This window comes from Eucyclogobius newberryi, unplaced genomic scaffold (assembly GCF_026437365.1).
Source record: "Eucyclogobius newberryi isolate DKJ021-1_F unplaced genomic scaffold, fEucNew1.0.hap1 SCAF_21, whole genome shotgun sequence".
NCBI lineage: Eukaryota > Metazoa > Chordata > Actinopteri > Gobiiformes > Gobiidae > Eucyclogobius > Eucyclogobius newberryi.
The window spans coordinates 12510186-12532757 of NW_027315846.1; the positions used below are offsets into that span (position 1 = coordinate 12510186).

The 22572-nt window shown below is 39.9% G+C and overlaps 4 protein-coding genes across 5 annotated transcripts in view; 1 reads left to right on the top strand and 3 right to left on the bottom strand.

The window, feature by feature from the left end:
- Window positions 1-56: 56 nt before the first annotated feature.
- Window positions 57-1915, bottom strand: oip5 (opa interacting protein 5). The gene is made up of 5 exons (XM_072457984.1): window positions 1692-1915; window positions 1283-1349; window positions 997-1119; window positions 593-674; window positions 57-376 (listed from the first exon to the last, which is right to left on the bottom strand). Exons 1-5 carry the CDS (start codon window positions 1858-1860, stop codon window positions 281-283), a joined length of 537 nt encoding a protein of 178 aa, XP_072314085.1. The 5' UTR covers window positions 1861-1915; the 3' UTR covers window positions 57-280.
- Window positions 1916-2262: 347 nt separating this feature from the next.
- nusap1 (nucleolar and spindle associated protein 1) lies at window positions 2263-5332 on the top strand. The gene is made up of 11 exons (XM_072457359.1): window positions 2263-2391; window positions 2512-2586; window positions 2687-2836; window positions 3242-3347; window positions 3431-3493; window positions 3596-3708; window positions 3814-3998; window positions 4303-4460; window positions 4552-4668; window positions 4744-4873; window positions 5035-5332. Exons 1-11 carry the CDS (start codon window positions 2317-2319, stop codon window positions 5120-5122), a joined length of 1260 nt encoding a protein of 419 aa, XP_072313460.1. The 5' UTR covers window positions 2263-2316; the 3' UTR covers window positions 5123-5332.
- Window positions 5333-5386: 54 nt separating this feature from the next.
- Window positions 5387-22572, bottom strand: part of ndufaf1 (NADH:ubiquinone oxidoreductase complex assembly factor 1) — a 299207-nt gene continuing 282021 nt past the window's right edge. The window contains exons 2-5 of one of the 2 annotated variants that reach the window (XM_072457362.1): window positions 6905-7413; window positions 6154-6339; window positions 5661-5735; window positions 5387-5567 (exon numbers count right to left, since the gene is read on the bottom strand). In XM_072457362.1, coding sequence (XP_072313463.1) covers window positions 5427-5567; window positions 5661-5735; window positions 6154-6339; window positions 6905-7411 — 909 coding nt within the window. In that variant the 5' untranslated portion in view covers window positions 7412-7413 and the 3' untranslated portion in view covers window positions 5387-5426. Of the gene's footprint in view, window positions 5568-5660; window positions 5736-6153; window positions 6340-6904; window positions 7434-22572 lie in introns of those variants that run through there. The other variant, XM_072457360.1, reaches the window with a different exon arrangement.
- Window positions 10540-21251, bottom strand: nsd2 (nuclear receptor binding SET domain protein 2). Its single transcript, XM_072457595.1, has 23 exons — window positions 21116-21251; window positions 18626-19255; window positions 18169-18337; window positions 17917-18077; window positions 17203-17595; window positions 16937-17126; window positions 16801-16860; window positions 16605-16711; window positions 16408-16507; window positions 16219-16334; window positions 16035-16124; window positions 15682-15808; window positions 15306-15506; window positions 15042-15221; window positions 14450-14606; window positions 14168-14370; window positions 13924-14027; window positions 13570-13839; window positions 13285-13401; window positions 12835-12976; window positions 12619-12725; window positions 12243-12438; window positions 10540-11105 (listed from the first exon to the last, which is right to left on the bottom strand). The coding sequence occupies exons 2-23, from the start codon at window positions 19226-19228 to the stop codon at window positions 10819-10821; spliced, it is 4080 nt and encodes a 1359-aa protein (XP_072313696.1). The 5' UTR covers window positions 19229-19255; window positions 21116-21251; the 3' UTR covers window positions 10540-10818.

Below are 22572 nucleotides of genomic sequence, written 5' to 3' on the forward strand. Positions count from 1 at the left end.
GTTTATATTTTAAAGTACAGGTTGATTTGAAATTATACATCTGTGCATCTAAATTTCTTGAGGATTTTGATTATAATTTCTATTAGTTCTTACGGTTATGTTGTGACTGGTATAATCACAATTTTCTATTAACTGATTGACAAAAAAATCTTGATATCCAACACACAACTATTCACCTTCATGATGAGAAGATTCATGACATATGAGTTTGGATTAGAATTGAAGAAAGTAGTTGCACAAAAACTTGCATTGAAATAATATCTTAAATTTCGTCGATAGACTAATTGCTGCTTGCGGAACTTAAAACTGTGCCGTGAGCCAGTTCCTCCTTAAAGCGGGACATTTGAGTGTACATCGCTTGAAACTTGTGCCTCATCTGAAATAAATAGGACAAAAAAATTCAGTAATAAACGAGAAAACAACACATTAGGCATTGCCCTGCACCATTTACTAAAGGACAGAGCAATTAAATCATTGATGACAGTTATGTTACCACAGTTACTTGAGACATAGATGGAATGTCGAAATGAGCATAGAAAGTCCTATATTTCACATTTCTGCTTCAAAATGTAAAATACATACATTGCCTCACCTCTTTCATGCTTTCTCTGAGAGGGTTGACTTCAAAAGATATTGAAGTCGCTTTCACCATTGAGCTGCTGTTGAGGAGGTAACTACAAAAAGACAAAATCACATTCAAACAGCGCAAAAAAACAAAAAAACAAAACTGCTTTGAATATAGTATAAATTAGATATTACAACACAAATAATAATAATGCACCGATATAAGAGTGAATTACTACTACTATTACTGTTAGCAAAGATCAAGGCCTGTGATTCAATTAGCCTCATATATAGTTTTGATTTGCACTACCTCATTGCCAAAAAAAAATAGTAACATTAGTAGCAGTTTTATACTATTATATATTATACTATTACTGTTAATGTAATACCTAAATATTAAAATGTTCGGATAGAGTTATGAGCACGTCTCACCAGCTGATGTTTGCTTTATGGAGCAGGAACATGGAACGACAGTTAGAGAGTCGAGCCGGAGCCGAGTGAATGATTCTTCCAACAAAAGAGCGACAGCAGCGGCAAGAAAGAAAACTGTAGATACTGAGACAAGACAGAGGAACACGGTTTGGATGGGGGAAAAATAGGGCCCTTAATTAGATCATAATACAGTAATAAAAAATAGAAACAGGGGCTTATACAGTGTACACACATATATATTGTAGATGATACTCAATGCATACAAAAGGTGTTTCGTTGAACTTACCAATGAGTCAAGTCTCCTTTCTGTTCTGTCTCCTTTTTATCACTGATGACAACAGCTTTGGTAACTTCTGAAAAGGAGAAACACACATGAGTTACAACTTTACACAAGCAAAAACGTTTGGACTTTGTTTTGGATCAAAAACTTAAACTGGATAGTGACTGTAGATTAGAACATGCAGAGAAATCACAGTCTGCTACGTTTAGTTCTATTTAAACTCAGGCAAGGCAAAATAAATGTAATATGCTGCACTGTGCATAGTAGTGGTGCAGCCTTATCCTTTAAATGTTATTATCATGCACATTCTATTGCTATTATCTGATTGTGTGACAACGTTTAAATGAAAAACACAGGTAATACAACAGATAGCATTCTTGGTAATAAAGTATTTTGCAGTACTCTAATTCCTCACTCATGAACAGGATGCAGCCCATGGTCTGGACTTCTCCGCAGACGCTCAGTCCGTCTCCTAATACCGTGTTGCACTTTTCACAGTGGAAAGTGATCCACCGTCTGTCTATGTCAGAAAGTAACTTCGCATGGTCCGAGCGGTGCAGTATCAAACTGTCTTTAAACTCCATTATTTCTCGTGTTTTGGAGGATTCAACGCAAAACAGAGACTGATTTGAATTTGGTTGTAAGTGTCTTCTTTTACTTTTTTTCTCCTTGTGATAAGAGAATAGCGCCACCTACTGGTCTGGAAGCAGCGAACACGACTTAAGTTTTCCGCCACATGTTCTTATTTTTGATACATTAAACTAGACACCTGTATTGAACTAAATGAAAAAAATGAATTTACAATAAATAAATAATACAAAACATATTAATATAAGTTGGTTGAAATGTGACTCCACTCTAATTGGCTGAAATATACTTCCGCTAAGTTTCTTTGACCAATCAGAAGTCGTGTTCTGGTGTGTTTTGAATCAGAGCGGTTTCAACCGTCAGCCACCTCCTCCCATTGAGCAAAGCGACAATACTACGTGTGCGCGGCTATATTAGAGGGATTTTGTTTTTTATTAAATTACCGAGAAAAAATGGATTTGGACTCTATGAAGTATGCGGCGTTACAAAAGCTTGCCAAGGAGCTGGGACTTAAAGCCAACATGAAGGTAGCATGCAAGTTACATTACCTTAGCTCGCTGCACAAAAGCGTCCAAGCTAACGCGAACTGTTCTCTTTAAAACTGTTCACTAATGCACGTAATTTAACCTACATTTACTCGTCTACAGGCCGACAAACTGCTGCAAGCGATCAAACAGCACTACGAACACCAAGGAAAAGAACAAAACCAGGAAGAGAACAACGTAAGAACATTTTATGGCGATTCTAGTCTAGTTTCATTTCTTGTTCTCGCACATTGCATTCGTCTGATCAATCCTCATTTTCGTCCAAAATGTTGTGCAGGATGCAACCCCAGATCCCCCCAAACCAGTAAAGGAGAGCACCCCTGCAGCTGCTTTTGTCAACACACGCAGAGGGAAAAGAGCAGGGGCCAAGAGAAAGATGTCTGATGCTGCAAGCACAGAGTCTGAGGAGGCTGCGTCTGCTCCAGAGGTAAAACATGCACCAAATAAAGACGAGGTGGAATGAACGCCACGTTATTCATCCTCCACAAGTTGGTATACAGCATGAATTCAACTAAACCAGGCTTATAAAATTAGTTTCCCACATTGATCGATCCTGATTTTCAATTCAATTGTATTCTGTCTTTTGGCTTTATTTTTCTGAACATAAACAGTACAAATGTCTTCATCTAAAGTCTTTTTTGAAAGAAGTTTGATCTAAACCACATGCTTTTAATGATAGGATTGACTGTGTGCCATTTAAAAATACCCACGCTGATAATTGACCATTAGAAGTGACTGAATCTCGATTTCGATTTACTATTTGATTTTGCAAATATTAAACACTGGTCTTATTAGGCAAGAGGATATAAAAATGCCTCCATTCATTTACTAGGAGTCAGTTGCACCATCTGAACCTGCAAAGAGGAGACGAGTGTCAGCTAAGACTGAGAAAACTGAGGCTCACACAACAAAGGAGGAACCACAAGCGGAAAGAAAAGGTAATAAAGATCATAAAAACACTTCAGTGCTTCATAGTGGAGTTGTTGTCCATCTTATAAATTTTAAAAACAATTTATTGCAGCTCTCAAAGGTGGTAAAATCCCTCGTCTGCAGAAAAAGGTGCCCATAAATCCTGTAACTCCAAGTAAGTTCATTCTAAACATCATTTTACACGATTATTCCACAGTGAAATATTTGTTGCCACTGGATATTTCCCCTTCGTTAATATGTTTTATGATTTATGCAGACTTTAAGAAACTCCACGAGGCGCAGTTCAACAAAATGGAGTCCATTGATTCTTATGTCCAAAGGAAAACCAAACATATGGAGACTTACAAAAACACAGTGAAAGAGCTGAAGGTACAAGTCTACTTTCAAGCCATTTTCAAATTCTCATCAGATTTAGAATGGCAAACATGTAACTTTATTGTTGTATTTATTGTTTAAATGTATTTTCTTTTCCAGAAGCCAAAGCAGACTCGTACCTCTCTCTTCAGTCCTGCTCCTGCCAGTAAATCTCAGGTGGAGGAAAAGCGCAGACACACTTTAATCTCCGCCTCAAAGACTAAAACTGGACCCAAAAAGTCTGTCGGGAAAGCGGATGTCATTTTCAAACCCACTGTCCTGTCCACACGAAGAATCAATGTGCGGTAAGTCATTGCTTTACGTTTACTTCTTTTGTACATGTTCACGCCCTAGTTAAATTTATATTAGATTTTTCTTGGGTTGGTTTAGTTGAGTAGTTTTGCATTCAACATTTTTCAGTTTCCTCCATAGTTTAGACGTTGAGTTGCTATGGATTTGGCTGATACATGCACAGAAGCATACTTTATAACTGGTGACATTTTGTGGACGGTTGCGTCGGCGTGTTTGTTTTAATGTCCTAATTTACACTAATGCAAATGAGGATTGCATTTCTTTGGCACAGTGATGTAATGAGTTAAGATTCTGCAGGTTTTCGGCGGCTACTAAAGACAACGAACACAAAAAATCCCTGATAAAGACTCCAGCTCGGATGTCTCCCTGTGTGGCCTCCAGCACTCCCCTGGAAAAACCAGGAGTGAAGACAAATGCTGTTAAAATTACAACTCTGTCTGCCATCAAAACGCCAGGTACATTTACACTACTAATGATTCAAAATGTAATACTGGAACACGACCAAAAGCATACATTTAGTGACTGTTTGCTTTGTTGTATTTTAAGGACCATTTGTTTTTACTGGGAACACGAGCACAAACATCACTCCCGGGACACAGAAGAAAAATGCCTTTGATATTAAAGCAAGTCTGGCTCGTCCACTCGGCTACAAGCCACACACAGGTACTAAAGCAGCCAGTGGGTCTTATATGGTTTTATTTTTCAGCAATAATTCTACTTTTTGCTCCTTTTTTGTAGGGAAGCTGAAGCCTTTCGCAGAAACTAAAGAAAACTCAGCAGCCAACAAGTCTGTCACAGTGACCTCTCATCAGAAGGTCACTATCAACTCCCATCAGAAAAACTACAAACAGCACCAAGTTCAGACGAGGTAATTAAAAAAAATCATGGTTTTGTTTGGATTAAGATGTTAAAATGTTGGTATTTGATAAATAACTAGTGGTTTAAACCTTTCTACCCTTCTGCCTTTTATTTGCCTGGAAATAGCTTAACACAGCTGTAACTCATGACTTATTCTTCCATGTGGTTTAGGAATGACAGAAGAGCAAAACACAATGAAGACCGAAAACAGAAGAAGAATGATCTTCTGGGCGCTCGAAGAGGCCTCGTCATGATGTGAGCAAGACTCACAATTGTACAGTCTCTTTGTAAATACCTTTTTTGTTTAGTAAACTTACGGTTGATTTTTTTTTTACATATTATCTGATGTGTTTCGCTTATGCCCAGTTTTATGTGTATAAATGCCCTGTATGTTCCAAGTCAAAACTTGTGCTCTTACATGTGTTTTGTGGTGTTCTTTTTATGTTTTGTGAAAATAGGTTAACGACATAGACAATGCATATTCCTGTTGCTTTTATTTTCGTATAAAATAAAATGTCTCAAATGAATTGTCATAATTTAATACATGTATTTAGTAAGTGTCCTCAAACTTCAGGGTTTCTCTTGTAAAGCTCGTAAGCAAACTCCTCTGTGTGAGCATAATCTTTACAAACGCCAATAAAGTCGATTTCTAACTGGAAAGGTCCGTCCGCTTTATCTCCCAGAGTGAAGCCAACTGAGTCCACCTGTAGAAGAGAAATCCAATTAATCTACAACAATTTTAAGGCATAATGACAATTGAGGGACAAGACAGTGCTGTTACTTTTCAAATGACCGACCTTATCTAGCCACAGACCGTGCTGATCGTCCTGTATCCGGCCTCGATGTGTGAGGAAGAATTTAGAGAAGGGTATCTGTAATATAAGAAAACATATTTGTCAAGGTGCGACATTAAAACATTGATTCCTTTAAGATAAGGCCGTATTTAGTTTAGAATGACCTGAGTGCTGTTTGGGTGACCACCTGTCCCACTTGTGGTGGTCTTGCACAGATATTTATGTCCCTCCCACTCATTTTAAGAATGCCCCACCTTTTCACTTGCACCACGTAAATGTATAAAATGGTAATATTCATATTGGAGGTTGTAATACGATGTGATCCATTACTATTTCAAACTGGCTGTGTTTTCAGGGATAAACACTCAAAATCCTATGGTTTTACCGCAGCCTTTATAAGCAAATGTATAATGCCCGTCCCATCACATTGTGCATCTATGTCCCAAAAATATGTCATAAATTCCAGAGCAACATAATGACTTTGAGGGGTATTTACCTTGATGTCTTGCCAGTAGGGCCCGCCTCGCGTGTACAGGAAGTAGCTGTAGATGTCGTCTTTCTGATGAGAGAAGAAAGTCTCTGAGGCGATGTTGACCATCCACGGACGGCCGTCTCCTCGAACCCTCAAATGGAGAGTGTTGAAACTCGACCAATCAAAGTGTTTCTTTCTGTCAAATGAAGCCTGGGAGAGAAAATGTATTGCTTGTATTTATATCAATATCTGCTAAAGAACATTTTATTTCTGACAAAACATTTAATTTATCTGGTATTCAATCAAGCGGCACAATAATTATCTGCAGAGATTGGTTGAGTAGACAATATTATTATCTAAAATACAATTACACAAGTAAAGCTTAGTGATCCAAATAATTACTACTACTTTAGTACAGAGTAAGAGTTAAGAGTTAATGTAATTGGACAGAAAATAATGCATAGATTCTGGTATTTTATAAGAAAAGTACTAAAACAAATATCTGGTACTGTGAAGGAAATACTAATATTCAACATTATCAACATTAAGCATTTGTCCCTGTGCACTTAATCACAGGGTGTAAATAAATGTAAAAGTAGAAGTAAAATGTTGAATCCAGTCCATCTCTGCTATAAACCTTTCATCCATTATGGCAAGATGAAAAAGAAATACATTTGTGAAATACATCATAAATGAGGTCATTTCATCATTAGATTTAGACATGTACAGCTCAAACAGACTTGATTGCCATAAATATTGATTTTCAGTAACGTACCATTTGTTGTTTGGACTTCATTGTGCAGTAACCGCTGTATCTCGTCTCCCCATCTCTCGGTGGCGTTGAATTCAATGTCCCGTACAGCAAACATGTATTATTATTCTTACCAAGCTTCAAATAGACTTCACTTTTGCCACCAATCTCATGATCTGAAGAAACTACCCACTGATCCAGGCTCTCTGGACCCCTGAACTCCCAAACAACTCTGTTCTGCTCCAATAAATGTTCAATGATCGGCTTTCCTTCGGGACCGACCCAGCGCTCAAGAAACTCCTTTTTCAACAGTGAAACATTTTTCTTGATGCCTGCTAAACCTTTGGATAGGTCAAAGTTGATTTTCTCCCAGGGAAACTTGTTCTCTTTGGGCTGTCCGGGGCGTCTGTAAGGCTCCTGGATAATGGTTCGCTTGGAGGTGATCAGAGGGGACACGGACGAGGCGGAGAGGAGGAGATGGTGGTTGACCAGGCGGGTCACAAAGAGGCGGGGCATCAGGGCGAGGGACATTTCTGCAGGTGTGATGATGTCACTGGAAGTGCAAACGCGGAAATCAATTGACTGATCCTGTACGCTTGCCAGTACTCTTCAGTCATTTTAGACGTCCCCAGCTAATGTTTCTATCCATGACACGCTTCTTCTAATTGGCAAAAAACAAATCAACAAGCAAATAGTTGAAATTTTTTTTTTTTTGAAGATGTGTAAAAATAGTGGTTGAGAACACTCACTAAATTCAAATTCAAGGGGTTAGTTATTTATTTATTTTTAAATCTATGCAAATAACGATTTTTATATTATACATTTACAAATAAAATGTGTAAATTTAGACTGAAAGACGTGATGTAATTACTTGAATATCTTCTCTACATATCTGTAATAATTAGCCTTTTCATGTCATGTAATTTCACAACCTCTAACTAAGAGAGTTGTAGTAATAAATATCTCGAATTGACTTCACTTAACTAGCTTAAATTATATCATTTTACATGTACATGTACCGTTGATCTAACTACATTAGTCATTGAATATACCAATGAGTTATAAAATAATAAGTCATACCGTGTAATGAAAAATTGGCAGCTTTGACAGCAGCTTCGTCCCGCCTCATATCATGTCTAAACTTGAATGTAGAAGTGTGTTTTTAATAAAACACATAACCAGTTCATCAAATAAATGAGTTAAATGCTGTCTCTGGCTTCACTCATTCATGTTACGCACAAGGTTGTTGTGGAACTGCACCGGAAACACAAGCAGATAATCCTCTGCCATCACCGCATAACAGCGCCATCCAGTGTATCGGGGGAGTCAGAACATGCCATACTTATTTGATGGTACAGATATATTTTGAAATTATTGGCAAAATGTTACTGAATGCAATATTATGCTTTCGAAGACAAAGATATATGACACCAATCAGACAAAATAAGTACTTTCTTTAAAAGACGCCTCGTTTTTCATGAAGATTATGGCTTGAAATGTTCCACTGTATTAATTATATATTTTTTGTGTGGATTCAATTACCTGTGTTTTTAAAGCTGAAATAATCAGTTCAACGTCACACAGTGGACAAAGCAAAAACATCTCCATGGAGACAAGTTTATTGCTGACCATCAAACAGAAAAGCTACATAGAATATAAAGCAGCTCTGGACTATAAACAAGCGGAAAGGGACTATTATCCATTCACCAGGAGAGTAATTATGGTTTTACAACAAAACAAATGGTGGAAAGACTACTGAAAATGTAGACTCAAGTAAAATTTGACTGAATTACGTAGTTTCAAACCACAATCTGATTCTGCATATACTGCACTAACTTTTAAGCAGTGCAAGTAATGCTACGATAGTCGAGGATTGGGACAAATGGGATTTATGCAAAAAAAAAGCACAGTAAATAAAAAAATACAAAAGTACTCACAGTAACTAAATGAGTTACTTTCCACCCCTGATGAAAATAAGCCAATACTGTTCTCTCAAAAAAAGGCAAGCGGTTAATGTTTGGCCACTTTTTATTGCACGATTAATCAGAGTGACATCTCGCAAAAAGTGTTTGAGCATTGTGCCAAAAAAACAAGAACTGTTTGATATTTACAATAAAGGTTCAACTATTGGCACTTTTACATTATGTACATATTAATCTGGGTTCTGCTATGACAGTAGTTACATAGACACTTTTCTACAGGCAAAAATAGTGCTTAGGAAAACTCACTACATTCACTCAAAAACAGGTTAGATTGTTACAAAAGCTATGCAAATAACCACCACTTGTCATAATATGTACAAATAAAACGTGGAAATTAGGTTGTAAATAAGACTAATGTAAGGTAGACTGGTTGGCATTATATCAGTCTGTTCTATGGAGTTAAAAAAAAGGCAAGAGAAAACAGCCGTACGAATTGTTTGGGCTGAAGAAAGTAATAAAGACATGAGAAGAAAAATACTTTGACATTCTTGAAGCCTGATCAGTGGTTCTTAATCCCCTATAAGTAAACTGTTGAACACCCATGTTGTATTGTAAACAAAATAAAAATAATTATCATTTAGGAATTTAGATTTAGAAATCGTTTCAAACTTCCGCGCGCACGCGCGCACACACGCACGCACGCACGCACGCACGCACGCACGCGCGCGCACACACACACACACACACACACACACACACACACACACACACACACACACACACACACACACACACACACACACACACACACACACACACACACACACACACACACACTAAACTTAAAACAAATTCCAAATGTAAAAAAAAGAAGACATTTTTTTTTTTTAAATTGCATATTTTACGAGGATCAGTCAATGTCGAAGCACCATGAAGTAGATGAAGTTAATGAAGTAGTCATTAAATAAACTGAGACCGTTTAAACAGGCTTTGGGTGAACAGTAAAATATTGTACCTTTTGAAAAATAAAAATGAAATAATCCAAAACTAAACCTTTAAAGAATCTCCTTCATTTGTTTTTAGGGGGGAAAGCGCTTCAGATCTCCCAGTAGTGTATATTTAAACCTCACTTATCAATTCCAATACTCAAGGTAGTTCGTGTTTCCATTAACAGTATCAAGACATGAAACTAACTCAAAATAATGTTAACTAAAATAAAAGCGTGTAAAAGTTCAGCCCGATATAACTTTACTATATATAAAATGGCTTTTGGCCAATGTCTCTTGATGGTCTCCACTATCATTATCAGCATCAGCATTTGGTCTTTGTTTCATGATAAAAAAAAAAAAAAAGAGAAGAAGATTAACACAATTTAAGTCAGTGATGAAGCAGAAGGCAGTTGGGCTTGGTAGAGAAATAGCACCCTCTAGTCAGTGTTGTGCTGTGGGCGGCGCGAGCAAGAAGTGCTTAAAAAACCGCCATGCTTCGGCTGGTCACCGCCATGCCCAAAAGTTGCCGGCAGGTATTAAGATCACATCGAGTGCTGCGGCGTATTGATCACCGTGCGCCGTGGTGCTTTACGCTCGTGCCGCCTGCGACGCTCACGCGGTGATCTTAATACCTAAAAAAAACCTCAGAGAGTACACTGCTCTATTGGTTTACTGTAACAAACCGAACTGTTAAATGGTCTGATGTAACAATTTAGGACCAGCCAATTGCATCATTTTACAACAACTGTACACTTTTTAGGCCAATTACTGCTATTATAAGATCGGAAGCACAAGCTCGTAATTTCTACTTCAACAGGAAAGACCATAGTTCAAATTTACTTCCAAAAAAATGTCCAATGGTTTAGGAAAATGCAGCGTTAGTCACTTCAGAAGGCTCATGGTGCTTTACTACAGCATAGATGTTGCTCGGTGCAGGAACTGAACATGATTATGTTGATATTCTGAGGTTCTTTTCCCTGAAGACGCGAGAGGGAGCGGTTAGTCTATGAAGTGGTCTATGGCCGTGTCACGCCTTAGTTGCCTTTTTTTTCATGTTATATTTCCGGGGGACCTTTTGAGGTTTTGTACAGATTTTGTTTTTGCGCTTGGTCTCTTTAGTAGTGACGATGGTTTCGAGTCTCTGCCTGATCTCGGCGTCCTCGTGGTCCATGCAGCACAGTTGTCCGGTCGGGGGCCAGGGTTTCAGGGCGCCCTCCTCGTGAGCTTTACAGAACGAGTTTGGACAGAGCTGACAGAAGGAGCCTGAGTTTTTACCACAAACGTCACAGTGGTGCCACGGACAGTCCCAGCGCCCTGAGGAGAAAACAGAAGTTTAGAGTAGAGTAGACAAATATCTATACCACATACTCATGTGAACAAGTATCAATACTGGACTCTTTAAACTCAAGTGCAACAGATCCACGCCACCAGAACCAGCCGTCTACCACTTTCAGACAATAGCCAAAAGCCGTTTGACAATCTTTATTTAATTTCATATCAAGCCCAATAAACTCGAAGAAACTTGGTTACATTTTCAGAATCGTGATTCATAATAATCATCATAATTGGGGTGCACGGTGGCAAAGGCGGTTAGCGCTCCATGATCTCCTTTCCAAGAAGGAGATCATGGGTTCGATTCCCGGACCAGACCAACATCACATGATCTCTCTGGGTGGAGTCTGCATGTTACTCCCCCGTGGGTTCTCTCCGGGTTCTCCGGCTTCCTCCCAAAGACATGCATATGTTAGGCAAAATTGGTGACTCTAAATTGGCCCTAGTGAATGAATGTGAGCGTGAACTGTCTGTAATGTCTATGTCTCTGAGTTGGCCCTGCGACAAGTTGGCCACTGTCCAGGGTGTACCCCGCCTAAGGCCCGAAGTCACTGGGATAGGCTCCAGTCACCCGCGGTAGAGCAGTAGAAAATGGATGGATGGTGATTCATAATAAAAGGACATACTCTAAAGTCCGACAGACTTCACTTCACGCCTTTCTCTCAAAACCACGTCAACCTCAGTCAAGAATGGTTTCAACGCAAAATGGAGAGGAAAGCAGCACAGGGAGAATAAAAGAAGCAGATGAGAGCCAAGCTGGCAGCACTGGGCACCAGTGTATTATCAATATTTGATCAAGAGCATTTCATCCAAACAGTAAAAGTACAGAAACCTTTGATATGGAGCCTTCTTGAATAGCTATGATATAGTCTTGACCTATATCACAGCTATTACAACACATGTTAATACTGTATTAAAGAAACAATTATTTAAAAACATTTTGATATACAGTTCTAAACAACCCTGAACGCAGTCAATAACATGACATCTGTACTGGCTCGTATTAAATGAGGATAAATAGTTGTGGACTTGTGGGCTTCACTATACAGCAAATTATCTTTATATGTTTATTTGTGTGAAGAACACGCTGATAAACTGATAAACTGCGAGAGCTCTTACCGAAAGGCCTCTTGTTGCGGTTGAGGCAGCTCAGGTGATAAGCTTTGGTGCAGTGCTTCTTGTTGCATAGCACCAGCTGTCCTCCGTCTCCGCAGCGGAAACACTCGTCATCAGACTTTTTACCATCAGTTTTCCTCTTTTTGCATTTCCTCTTGCCCCGCTTCCCTTTGGGCTCTGTTGGCTGGCCATTTGAGTTCTGTCAAAAAAATAAATAATGTAATTGGACAAACATTATGAGCATTTTCAGTAAAATTAAATCATCTACACTCTTTCTTTGGTTACAGAAATCTAGTATTAGTAAAATCCTTCCATACATTTGTTAAAGGATATGCAAGTTAAAAATGTTGATGAATAAAGTGAAGAGAATCTGCTCTACCTTGGGTCTGTCGCCCAAAAAACCACTGCAGTTTGGGGCTCCACAGCGACACACCATTTTGTCGTTCCCGAGGCAGTCCAGGTTGTAGTTGAAAGTGAGTTCAGTCCCTAAAACACAAACATCACACGTCATCTTCAAACCTTCACGTGCATCACAACATAATGAAAGTAATTTGTTCAATTTGAAAAGAAAGAAGTAAAGACCCAGAAAACAGACCTGCTGGTATGTCCCGGACAGCGAACAGGCCGACTCTGGTGTCTCCATTCACGGTCCACTTCTGCGTCTCACAGTTGGGCTGGCAGCTGTGGTTCATGAAGCGAGAGTAGTTTCCTTTAGGCCCTGCGTCGATGATACGATCCTGAAGAAAATACGAGTTAGCACTGTTCAATAGCAATCAAGTTTAGAGGCATGGATACAGCTTCTACATCAAAACATTGAATCACTTTTGAAATTCTGCATATTTTTGTATCGTTGACTTGTTGTATTGACAACTGTAATGTCACAGATTCTCATGTGTGACACTCCCAATGCAATACATTTATTTAGCGCTCGGTGGAAACTGCTGCTGCAGAGAAACAGCACGTTATCAATCCACACAAGAGCAAAGGAAGCAAAGAACTTGCTTCACGTCAGATTGATCCTGATATTTTGGCATTAGTCACTGACCTTGTCGATGGTGAGCATGTAGAAGTTGGTGATGTTGTTTTCTTGTGCGTATTTGATCCTTGAGCGACACTCCTCCTCATCAATCAACTCTCCAATGTACTCATTCACAAATTCACCCTGTAGAAAAAAAATGTTTGATTGTGGGTCATTATTTTGAACCTTTAAAAATTCTATATAATTAATTCACAATGACATATATCAACCATGTGTATAATGTTGTGCAGTAACGATGCAGTGATTGGGCTGAAGTGTAACTTGTCAAAAGAAGATAAACCTATAACGCACCTTCTTGATGTCCCGTAGTGAGATGAGGCCCCAGCCTTTGCCCGGGGTCTTGATGATCTTGGTGTCGGGGTACAGGCGTTTGGTGAAGTCTTGGTTGCAGCAGCGGTTTCCACTGGGACAGACCTGAGGGTGGCACTCGTACAGCAGCATGCGGTTCAAACACTCGGACTCAAAACTGCAGGGCCGCTCGTCTGACGGCTTACAGTTACACTTCGGGATCTCGGAAATGTCTGCGGTGTAAACCTGCACCCGCCCCACCGGTTTGTTCACCTGAGGACAGATGATTTGGAATAAGACATTACACTTCGGAAATAAACAATAACGAAATAAGACAAAGGTGAGCGAGGGTCAAACCTTGATGAATTTATACGGTGGTGGTTTTCGGCTGTTTTCTTGTGCCTCTTTTGCTTCTCGTTTCCTTTTAATTTCTGCGAATCGATCTTCTGCTTCCAACAGAGCTAAACAGAAGAAATGTAAAACAGATACACATTTTAAAACCTAAATCACTTAATGTATATTCAATGTAATTTTGAACAACAGTGACAAATACTATTCAAACTTTTGAAAAAACAATAGATCTTCTCCATTAGCTGCTCACCGTTCTTGAAAACCTTCCCGATGGAGCTCCTCTGATGTTTGCTGCCTCTGTCTCCCTCCATGTAAGGAAACACTCGGCCCTGGTGCGTCCAATAGTAATCCTTGGACCCAAAGAAATAAACGGGAAACTCTCCCGTCTCGTGGCGAAGGTGCTGGATGTTTGTCGGGACGTTTCTGGGATGGTGGATCTCCGCTGGCCACCATCTACAGGCAACGTGATGGATGCAAAGTTAGAGCAAATGTAGAAAGCAGTACATCGCAGTGAATCGCAAGGATTTGTTACCTGTACGTCCCCAGTTTGACCCACACGATGTCTCTGTATTTGGGTTTCTTTCCGGCTCGACAGTCGTTACAGAACCAGCTCCCCTCCGGCATCGCGATGTTCAAACAGTCGGGGTGAAAGGCAGCGGGACACGACTCACAACACAGCAACTGCCCACCTACGGACATAATGACACGGCGTTTAATAGATGTGGATTCAACAGGCTTATGAATGGTGTAGTGTAGATAGTAGTGATGGGCCACGGTGTCAACATGTAACGAGCTAGAGTGATGCCTGCGTTTGCCAGTTTCTTTTTGAGGGATAACTTTCACAAGAACAACCACTACCCTATATTTTACTAATCATTTTCCACTGTATATTCAATTTACATTACAGCTTATTTTATTGTACAATTTGCTTTAATTGCTAAGATTGAAGATTTGCCTTCTCAGTTACAGTCTGATTCAGTGTTTGCATTCGTGAATGAACCAGTGCAGTGTTGTATTAAAGTAAACAATATCTTACATCCATTATACAATACTAAGCATACCTTTAACTGTGGACATAATTAGATTTAGTAAATGCTGTGCCTGATGACACGTATGGGACCAACCTTTGGAGCAGACGAAGCACCAGCTGACGTTGACGTGGCTGTGATGGCTGTGGTTCTTCTTGGCGTGGAAATGGTTTGTGCAAATCAAGGCAGTGTTTGTGAGGGTCTCACTTCCTGCAGCCACACAGACGTCTCCAGCGTGATAGGCCACAGGACAGCGGAGGCAGCGCATCAAACGACCTGAAGGGAAAAGTAAGTCGAGTTTGTTCAGTCAAACTGAAATCAGACCTGTAAAATACAAAGCATCTTTGTACAGCGTCGTACCCTTGTTGGAGCGGTGCTTGGACTGGCCGCTGTAGTAGCAGCTGATGCAGGTGTGCATGGGGCAGCGGAAACCCTTGTTGTCGAACACAGTGAGTGGACTGAGACGGATACAGGCCTCGTGGTAAAATTTACCGCAGTGAGGGACATGACAGCGCCGCACCTCGCCCTCTGAACTTTTACAGCTGAAACACGAGTGGACTCCTACAGAGACAGAGACGGTGGGGTTAAAGGGAATGCATCTTTTGGGAACCACACATTTAGACAAGTTACTTATTCATGTCTAAATGTGTCTTATTACAGTCCCATTAATGTTCAGAATTTTGGTAAAAACACAATCCTAAAGTCACAGCACAATAAACCAAACACAGGAGCTGACCTGAGCTGCACTCGGGACACAGCAGCTTGTCGTCCGGTTTGAGGGACAGACCCAGACACTGGAGGTGGAACATCCCACAGCACTGCCCCTCACATGGGACCAGATGCTCCCCCGCCTCCTCACACACCTGTGACACAATATAGTTCAACAGTCTTGTATTTTACCTCAGAACATCATGCAAACTGATGATACATGGATTGAGCGTTTACATTTGATCCAGATCCAACTAGAACTTCTGACCAAAACAACTAAACGTATAATTAAGCAGCTAATGGGATTGTAAGATTAGTAACCACAATCATAATCCTTCACTTGTTCACTGTATATTAAATCAAATGAAATACAAGTCCTACATGGCAGATAAACTCCTTCTTTCGCTCGCCCTTCTTGATCCCATCCAAACTGTCACTTGGAGAATCGGGACGTCCCTCACTTCCAGAACCCTGCAGATCGGGAAAATTACCAGTTTTGAGAGTTTATGCCTTGAGACAAGTGTTTCTAATGCAATACAATTCAACAACTAGTTCAAAGTCTGACCTCAGTCTCGGGACAAATGGACGGTCGTTGTTTTTTGGGTTTTGTTGGAGTCAATTCGTCACTCCCCGCGACTAGTTTCCGTTTTCTATTGTGCGTTGGTTTTTCTGCTTCTTCATCTGTGCGAGGATCAAAAAAGGTTATCAACACATCAATGAATGACTTTGTTATTGTCCAGATAAGAAATAGTACCAGCGAGAGCCATAGATTTCTTTATTTTCTTCTTGGTTTCTTTTAGACCCATGTCCAATTTCTTCTTTTGTTTTTGCTGCTTTTCTGTTGGATCTGAAGACTGTCAAATTGTTGGGAACAAAGGAGACACATTTGTTGGTCAAACTGTTAATTCATATTTTCTATGTTCTCCATTTCATTTGAAGAAAAATAGTCACCTGGTCGTCTCCATCTTTACTTAATTGACGCTTTTTACGTTTTGGGTTTTTCTCTGTGTTAGCGTCAGATAATGTCCTTTTTACACACTTCTTTCTCTCCTTTTTAACTAAAAGTTACAAAAAGGAAAGTGTTTATTCGTTGTTTTTGTAATTTAAAAAACACCACAAAAAAGTTTTAACCCTGCATTAAACTAACCTTGAGTATCCGTCTTCTGGTCAACAGGCTTTTTCTTCACAATCTTCTTAATTTTTTTACCTACAAAACAAAGTCAAGCATTCGACTCACGCGTGACCAGCACCGACCTAAAGCTCAGGGATAAACTTGGACAAACCTGGAGGTGAAACGTCTGGATCTGACACATTATCCGATGAGGAAACTTTCTTTGTTAATTTTTTCTTGGACTCGGATGAATTGTCCGAAGATATTTTTTTCTTTCCTTTCATCGTCTTGGGTTGACACATTTTGGGTCTCTTGACTGGTTTTGTCTGTGTTGACGGAGCTGCTGTGGATGGAGTGGTGGCCTGTGAAAGATGAAAATGACATTAGACAACAATTTTAGCTAATTTAGCAGCAGTCATTACAAAACGGGTGACAAACCTGTGGGTCCGATTTAGGCATTTGTTCAGAAGAAATACTTTTCAATGTCTTTTTTGTACTTTTCTTGACATTAATGAGTTTGTCTTTGAGCTTCCACTGGGCATGTTTGACTTCAGTCTTCACCTTTCTAGTGCACTCTGATTGTTGGCCTTGATCTTCTCCCGACGCTGAATCCAGAACTGGAGTAAGTCTTGATTGTGTTTCCTGGTCCAGGTCTTTGCTGGGCTCCGAGTCCAATTTCTCCAAAACGTGAGGGTTGAGCTGCGGCCCATCTTCATCGTAGACGAAGGTGAAGTTTGTGAGACGCTGATCTGGGGTCAGGCTCAGAGACTCTTTGGCCTGAGAGATGCCCACCCTCCACTGATATTGGAATTTACGGGGCACCGATGGAGCCTGTGAAAATGGAATATACAGATAAATGATTACATTTAAATATACACACTTTGTCAACATTTACGAGAGCAGTCACACTGATGAATATAGACTCAAATTTTGAATATAGCATGAAAGACTTAAATTATTTAGAAAAAAAATCTATTTGATCAGTCAATGGATAGTCTGCGTCTTAGACTAGTCGGCCAAAATGGCAGGACATTGCAGAAAGGGGGCTAGAATGACTGATCTGAAGATTATACGGTCATATTTTAATCATTTGTATGTTCTGGTCATTCAGTATTTAATAAAACTGGTGAAAGTCTTTTATGAAAAGCTTACCTTTTTGTGGTGGGAGGCGAGCGGCCTGTTTCCTGTGACGAGCTTCTGATACTGCTCCTCTCCAGAGAAGGGCACCAGGTTCTTCTCAAAGATGTAGCCTCTCTCAGGAGCGTCCCCAAAGTACTGCACATGGTACAGGAAGCCTGGCTTGGGGTTATTTACTGTAAAACATGAACACAAGTGGTTATTATAATATAATAAAAACTAAATTAACCTATGTACTTCAGTCACAGCATGGAAATTCTGTCCCACCTTTTGCTTTTTGTCTGAGGTGGCTGTTTTGTTCTGGGTCTGTGGTCACAATGCAGGGCCACCAGGGGTACCCAGAAACCTTGGTCCAAACCAAATCTCCGGGACAGAACAGCACCGTGGGATGAGCCTCTGGGGCAGGATGTGATAGTAGATCTGATGACTGATTCAGCTGTTAAATGGGAACAATATAGTAAACTTAATCATATGAAATACTCCTGCTTCATTTTACCAATAACTGAAGAGACTTGCATCAACCAACTGGGGCTATTGATTTAAAGACAGCAGTGAGTAAACTGAAGAAAATGTATCTTGATTTGTGAAGTTGTTTAGTCACCACACTGTTATTTCAAACCATTTGCAATAATTACTGCTTTAATTATCTCATGAATGGAAGCCATTCTGTAACCTAAACATGTTTGTTCAACTAGGCTGTATTTGAAGAAAACTTTATATTAACCTGATTAGCTTCTGTAGTTCTCTCTGCAGACTCGGTGTGTCCATTTATCTCTGGTCGGGCGGCAGAAGGGCTTAGGTTGAGCTCTGGTTTTGGTTTGAGCTGCCGTCCTCTCCTCTTTTTCATGTCCTCTCGCTGCCCTGTTCCTGTTAGAGCGCTTACTGTGGCCGTTACCAGACTCATCCCATTGGCAGTGCATGGTTCCACCTGCGGCTGGGGCACCACTTGAGGCACAGTAACTTTTAACTCAGGCTCTGAGTGAGGGGAACAGTTGAGGTGATGGATGCCATTAGTTGTTGGGGCCTCTGCTGGTTTGAACAGGGGGGCTTCAGGGGTACAGTGTTTTGAAAGCGTGTCATGGTCTCCGTTCAGCACCAGAGAGGTCAGGTCCTTGAGGTGCTCGTGGTTGTGGCTGGACATCTTCTGGAGCATGTTGTCTTGTAGCGTAGCGGCTAACTGTGCAGCAGCCTTGTCCATGAGCAGCGCGGGGTCAGAGGTCATGTCCACACAACCCTTATGGACGCTCAGGACCTCAGGCAGCTGCTTCATACTGACCGGGTTTGCAGGTTTGGGCATCGAAGGTAAGGAGCTTCCTATGCTGTCCATCCCATCAATGTCCCTCACACCCGCACACTGACCTACACAAACACAAACTTTCATATAGTGAAAACATATTTTGGATTAACAATGTAAGTGACAAAGACCTAACAAATTAAACATTATCAAAGACGATCAACTTTTTTTTGGTAACTCAAAGTACATAGCAAACTTCTAGCAATCTAGACCTCAAGTGCAGTCTTCAGCCTTATGATGCACCATTCGCTTAAACACAGTCATAACTCATCTTATCAAACTAAACACCACCAAGTGTGTGTCATGATAAGAAGATGCAGTTTTGTTTACCAACTAAGAAGTTTATGACCAATGTAATTAATAATCTAAATTGTTTAATGATCTAAGATGTTAGGATGAGGGAAAAACCTGCACTATTTTTTAGCTTAAAGGAAAGTAATCCAATCTGAATTTCATCAAAAGTCTTTCAGCCCGTTTTCCATAAACTCACGTTTATCTGTTCACAAAATGGCCCTCAGCAGCGCTGCAGGGCATAAACAGCACTCAGTGGAGGCGACAGTGAAAACTGCACCTGTTACTACATTTGCGAGCTCCATAGTTACAAAGACGAGTTCCAGAATTATTTCAAAGTCTGCTAGAAGACTTTGAAATAATTCAAAGTCTTCTTTGAATACTATATTTGTGAGCTCCATAGTTTATACAAAGACAAGTTCCAAAATGATTTCAAAGTCTGCGAGAAGACATGACGTAGATCATAAACCTGTTACTACATTTGCGAGCTCCATAGTTTTTACAAAGACGAGTTCCAGAAGTCTGCAAGAACAGCAGCTCTAAAGACATGACGTAGATCATGGGAGAATAACTCCGGTGCATACTTTGCATTAAGCACCGAGTGCACAGAGCACTCGCGCGCGCCTCTGTCCCTCTGCACGGACCTCTCTACCGGACACGGGGGCTAGCTTTAGCCGCTGAGTGCGCGTGAGCCAGGGGCAGCAGGAGGCAGGACCACCGCATGAGGCTCAGCCCCGGCATCTACAGAGCCTCTTCACCGCAGAAAGGACCGCGGAAATGAGACACTTTATCTCGTACTATCCGCTTCTACACCGTAATCAAAACACATGGCCTATCAACTTAGGCTGTGATGAATGATGCAACGTCATGTCTTATATTTGTCCATTATCACAAAACACGAGACAAATATCGACATATTTATACTGCACATGTATATTAATCATAGTCATCGTGATAATAATTTCACAAAGGCCTAGCTACTTCTAATTAGGAACTAAGTAAAACTGTAAAATAATTATACTGACAGTACCCACAACAGGCACAGTACTGTAAAATGCGTTAAACATGATGGTTCATCCTCATTATAAATAACGTTAGCTTTATTTGGAACCCAACAAGTCACAGTTGAATAGTTTTAAACCGGAAATAATCCACCCACAGTATCGAATTAAACGCCACGATGTAAAGAAACTCCTGTACTTCAGTCATGGATTTGCAGTTTCTTTCCAGTAACTACAGCATCACTGACACTAATCAGAGTCAGCCATTAGCTAGAGAGAAACCACCAAACATATAGAACAAGACAAGCCACTGTAAGCAACAATATTACCAAACACATACACAAAGAAATGCACTGACAAGCCAAAAGAACGAATGTCATCACCATGTTTACCAATAGTTTTCAGTGTATTAAGCTCGTAGGCGCCATGACATCTTCTTTCTGCAATGCTAAAAGTGCTAACCGAATGCTGAGCTGCGTTCCATTGAAACCAAGCCAAACTGCACACTTCGCGTTAGCATCCGTTAGCTTCTTTCCGGCTAAAATGGGTGATCGGTCCGACACCGCGATCCCTACAACCAAATCGACCCGTGTTGGTTTTAGGTCAAAGGTAATATAGTTGTCATTACCTGCTCAGCCTCCCCGCGGTTGTTACAAGATTAAAATTGAGGCATTCATCCCGCAAAGCTAAAGGTTTCATTCAAGGAGAGGGCAAAAGAGCTCGGAGGAAACTCAAACAGCGCGTCCGATCAGCGCGAAAAATACTCACTTCCGATTGGTCCGCAGCGGCGCGAGGAGCCAACCGGTGCTTTCAAAAAAACACCACAGGAAGTAACTGACCTACTGCGTTTTTAGTTTTTTATACAATTTTCTTCCCACTGGTACATAGTTTCATTTTAAAGATGAGGTTTTACAGGCAAACCCTTTAAAAAAAAAGTTTATTTTGTTATTTTTTGTCAATTTGCTCACTCAACATATATAAGCAAGTTCCTGTGTTTGTGAATTCTGTTCATTGACAATGGCAATAAACCTTTTCTGATTCTGATTCTGATTCTGATTCTGATTATTTATGCTTTTACCTGGAAGCAACATTGTCTAATCTTCAGTATTTTTACAAGCATCCATAGATCCATATATCAATGTGATTTCAAAATGCACTCTTTTTCCATAAGGACATAACAATCACCTTTTGAAATATCACCTAAATGCACTAAACATTCCGATCTTGTAATATACAAAATTGTACGGAAGTATTTGTTGATATTTAATTTTAATCCTGAATTTTCAAGTTTTAACTCAAAGAATAAAGCAACACCTTTTGTACGTCCATTTTCGTTTAAGTTTACTCAAAATAATATTCACCATATAGTTCAAACTGTGCACGCTATTTCACAAGTCCTAGTGAGTCCTGATCACTGTTCACCTTGTGGTAAATGTGATCACTTGATACAAACAGAAATCCATTAAAAGTATTAGAATTGTATTAAATGTTCAAAGGCTACATTTCAAAAATCTTGTATGGCAATCCTATTAATATGCAAAGCTAAATAATTAGAAATGGAACTCATTAGCCTATACACAATAAAGGGAATAACAATAGGTTGTTAGTTAAATTAGGCTGTATATTAGAGACTTATTATGTAGTTACTCTGCCTATGTCACAGATAAACTGGTTTGGAATTATAGACCCCAAAGGATACCACAGAAAAGAGGAAAAAACCCAGAAACAACAAAGTATGACAAAACAATGAAAAATGTGACAGGGTAGGCAGGGTCTTTCTATGAATTATTTTGATCATATAAACTTAATATAAAACATGAACTCTATGCTAAAAATAACAATCAGTGGATGAAATAATAAAGACCTCGATGCTAAGGCTCAATTTCATCGCGTGACCTCAGTTGTACTCTGCATGTGTCCTGATTCTGACCCACTCTATATAAAATGCACTGCTGTAGTTCAAGGGGGGAGTGAAATTCACGAAAGTTCATAGATCTTTTCCTGGTAACCTTCACAATAAAGTTTTTTTGGGCATTTGAACGTTAATAAGCAGCTTATTCTTACGTAATTACAGATTTTTTTTTT

Coding starts and splice junctions, on each gene's coding strand:
- nsd2 (XM_072457595.1), bottom strand. CDS start 19,228: ATGGACAGCATAGGAAGCTCCTTACCTTCGATGCCCAAACCTGCAAAC. Junction 18,078..18,168: donor CCTCAGACAAAAAGCAAAAG/GTGGGACAGAAT, acceptor CATGTTTTACAG/TAAATAACCCCAAGCCAGGC. Junction 16,861..16,936: donor TCCAGACGTTTCACCTCCAG/GTTTGTCCAAGT, acceptor TTTGTTTTGTAG/GTAAAAAAATTAAGAAGATT.
- nusap1 (XM_072457359.1), top strand. CDS start 2,317: ATGGATTTGGACTCTATGAAGTATGCGGCGTTACAAAAGCTTGCCAAG. Junction 2,837..3,241: donor AGGCTGCGTCTGCTCCAGAG/GTAAAACATGCA, acceptor TTCATTTACTAG/GAGTCAGTTGCACCATCTGA. Junction 4,669..4,743: donor CGGCTACAAGCCACACACAG/GTACTAAAGCAG, acceptor CCTTTTTTGTAG/GGAAGCTGAAGCCTTTCGCA.
- oip5 (XM_072457984.1), bottom strand. CDS start 1,860: ATGGAGTTTAAAGACAGTTTGATACTGCACCGCTCGGACCATGCGAAG. Junction 1,350..1,691: donor GGGCTGCATCCTGTTCATGA/GTGAGGAATTAG, acceptor TCTCCTTTTCAG/AAGTTACCAAAGCTGTTGTC. Junction 377..592: donor TCAGAGAAAGCATGAAAGAG/GTGAGGCAATGT, acceptor TATTTATTTCAG/ATGAGGCACAAGTTTCAAGC.